The sequence below is a fragment of the Penicillium paradoxum genome (genome assembly GCF_028828445.1).
Source record: "Penicillium paradoxum strain IBT 22861 chromosome Unknown utg000007l_segment0_segment0, whole genome shotgun sequence".
Lineage (NCBI taxonomy): Eukaryota > Fungi > Ascomycota > Eurotiomycetes > Eurotiales > Aspergillaceae > Penicillium > Penicillium paradoxum.
The window spans coordinates 3955556-3957646 of NW_026643185.1; the positions used below are offsets into that span (position 1 = coordinate 3955556).

General features: G+C 46.8%; 1 protein-coding gene across 1 annotated transcript; it reads right to left on the reverse strand.

The window, feature by feature from the left end:
- Nucleotides 1–659: 659 nt before the first annotated feature.
- On the reverse strand, nt 660–2091 carry N7457_008992 (uncharacterized protein; the record flags this gene model as incomplete). Its single annotated transcript, XM_057180035.1, has 4 exons — nt 660–1769; nt 1822–1850; nt 1907–1950; nt 2003–2091. The coding sequence occupies 4 exons, from the start codon at nt 2089–2091 to the stop codon at nt 660–662; spliced, it is 1272 nt and encodes a 423-aa protein (XP_057028421.1).

Here is a 2091-nt window from a genome sequence, read left to right on the forward strand (position 1 = left end):
TGCGCTCTGAGAGCATATCAAGAAGGTTTAGATTAGCGTCCCTTCATTCCTGATTACTGGCAGTTCTTTCCAGTGCTGTAGAGTTCCAAATCATGTAGGGCCCCGAGATCCTAAAAAAAAAGAGAAAAAGAATTAATGCGCCGACCGGGGTTCGAACCCGGGCTGCCGCTTGAGGATACAGAGACACTCTGATCTGGGAAAGCGGAGTCTTGACCACTAGACTATCGGCGCTTCAATATTATGGGTAATTGTTGAAATGAATTTCACTACACTCAGATGTACCATGTACATCTTGATAGACTCCAACCGTGGTTGAGTTGTGGATCCGGGGTAAAAATGTGGGGGGAGGAAGTAGAAAATGATGATACACACTTCTTCAGACCTCGCATGTTAGCAGACAGTGCCTCTGGTTGGAAAGACCCTTTAAAATATTGTTCGATGGCTACCTACAGGGTGGTCGAAAAGACGGTTTAAGAGAGCATTCAAAATATTATTCAAAAGATGTTTACGCTTATAGAATACCAGAATTGCACGCACCACCGGGTATAACAGACAAAATGCAACCAAAGATAGCTGCAAACCACAAGTCCAAACAAAGCATCCGTCTAGAATGTACAAACAACAAAGGGTAGCTTTCAGCAAACACAGACATTACATTATCAACAAGGTGAGTGCGTATGATGTTTGCCTCCCATGTGAGCATGATATTCGATTTCCGAATCCAGGAAGTCTTGATGGTAATCATGCATCCTCGAACCTGGTTTTTCCATCGAGTTGAACGAATCCTGGGTTGTTGAAGTATCGGTTCCAAGATCTCCGCCATGAGTCCAATCATCAAGTCGAACACTTTCGACACGTTGCATGTCGTGCATGGACTCTGTATTCGTATTCATCCTGTTGATGGGCTCGTTGCTTGAGCGCTTGATGCGAGCGTGCTTCCCAGGTGTACCTCTCCCTCTGCGACAAAGCGGCTTCCATGAGCGGGGGAATGGGACTGAAGGACGTGATTGAGAATTGTTGGAGTAGTAGTCGCTCCTATCTTTGTTCTGGTTGTTGGGGTTTCCAGGCCGCCCGCCTCGGTTGCTCTTGTACTGGAATGCCTTGAGGCCGAACAGCTTGCGCAGAAGAGGCCACCAGCACATGAGATTGGCGACATAGATCGAGGTGCTGGCTTCTCGGATGTACCAGATTTGGTAAGTGGTTGTGAGTGGGGAAGCGAAATTAAAGTATTTGTTTAGGATGGCAGCGATGACTGTGAACAGGCCCAGACTCATGACGCCGATGAGAACGACCTTTCTGCGCCGCTTGAGTTGAGCTTGGATCAGGAGGGGAATCGGTATGATGAACATGACGACATCGGAGGAGATATTGAAGACGGCTTGGGTGATCGAGTAGTGTTGGTATGTCGCGCATTGAAGGTCTTTGACCGGCATGGCCCAGTATTGGGAGAATGGTCGGCAGTATACTCCATAATATGTGACCATGATGACGACAAATCCAACGGCGACATAGACGGAAAGGATCTTGATGTAGAGGTTTGATTTCAGGTTCTGGGTGATTCGCCAATAGAGCATCAACATGCATGTTTTCACTCCCCAAGTCGAGATCAACATGCATTGCTCCAGCCCAATGACGATTTTGCTTCCATATATCCGATCGCTGACTTGTTTTGGATCTGCCAAAACTTGATCGTACTCTTTCGGGTCCATCAGGTTGGTTGCGTAGCGTGCAGAGATCTGAATCAACACTAACAGTGTGGTATAAACTGCCTTGGCGCGGTCAGCCAACAGCAATGCGCTGAATCTAGTTGATGATACTTACAAAGGTCGCGGTCATCACATAGTCGTCCACTAGATAGTTGCTCGTTAGCGGAATAGACACGAAAGGGGCAATACCATAATCATACCGAATAAACGTTTGAATGATCCATTGGCAATTATTCGAGCCACACTTGGTTAGAGTTAGCATTTGCTCTGGTTCTGTACTGGAATACCAGACCTACATTCGCCCGACATAGACAATCAGTCCGATAGACCAAAAGACTATAGCTTCTGTAAAAAGCTGCTTTGGAGTAGGCGACACACTCCCCAT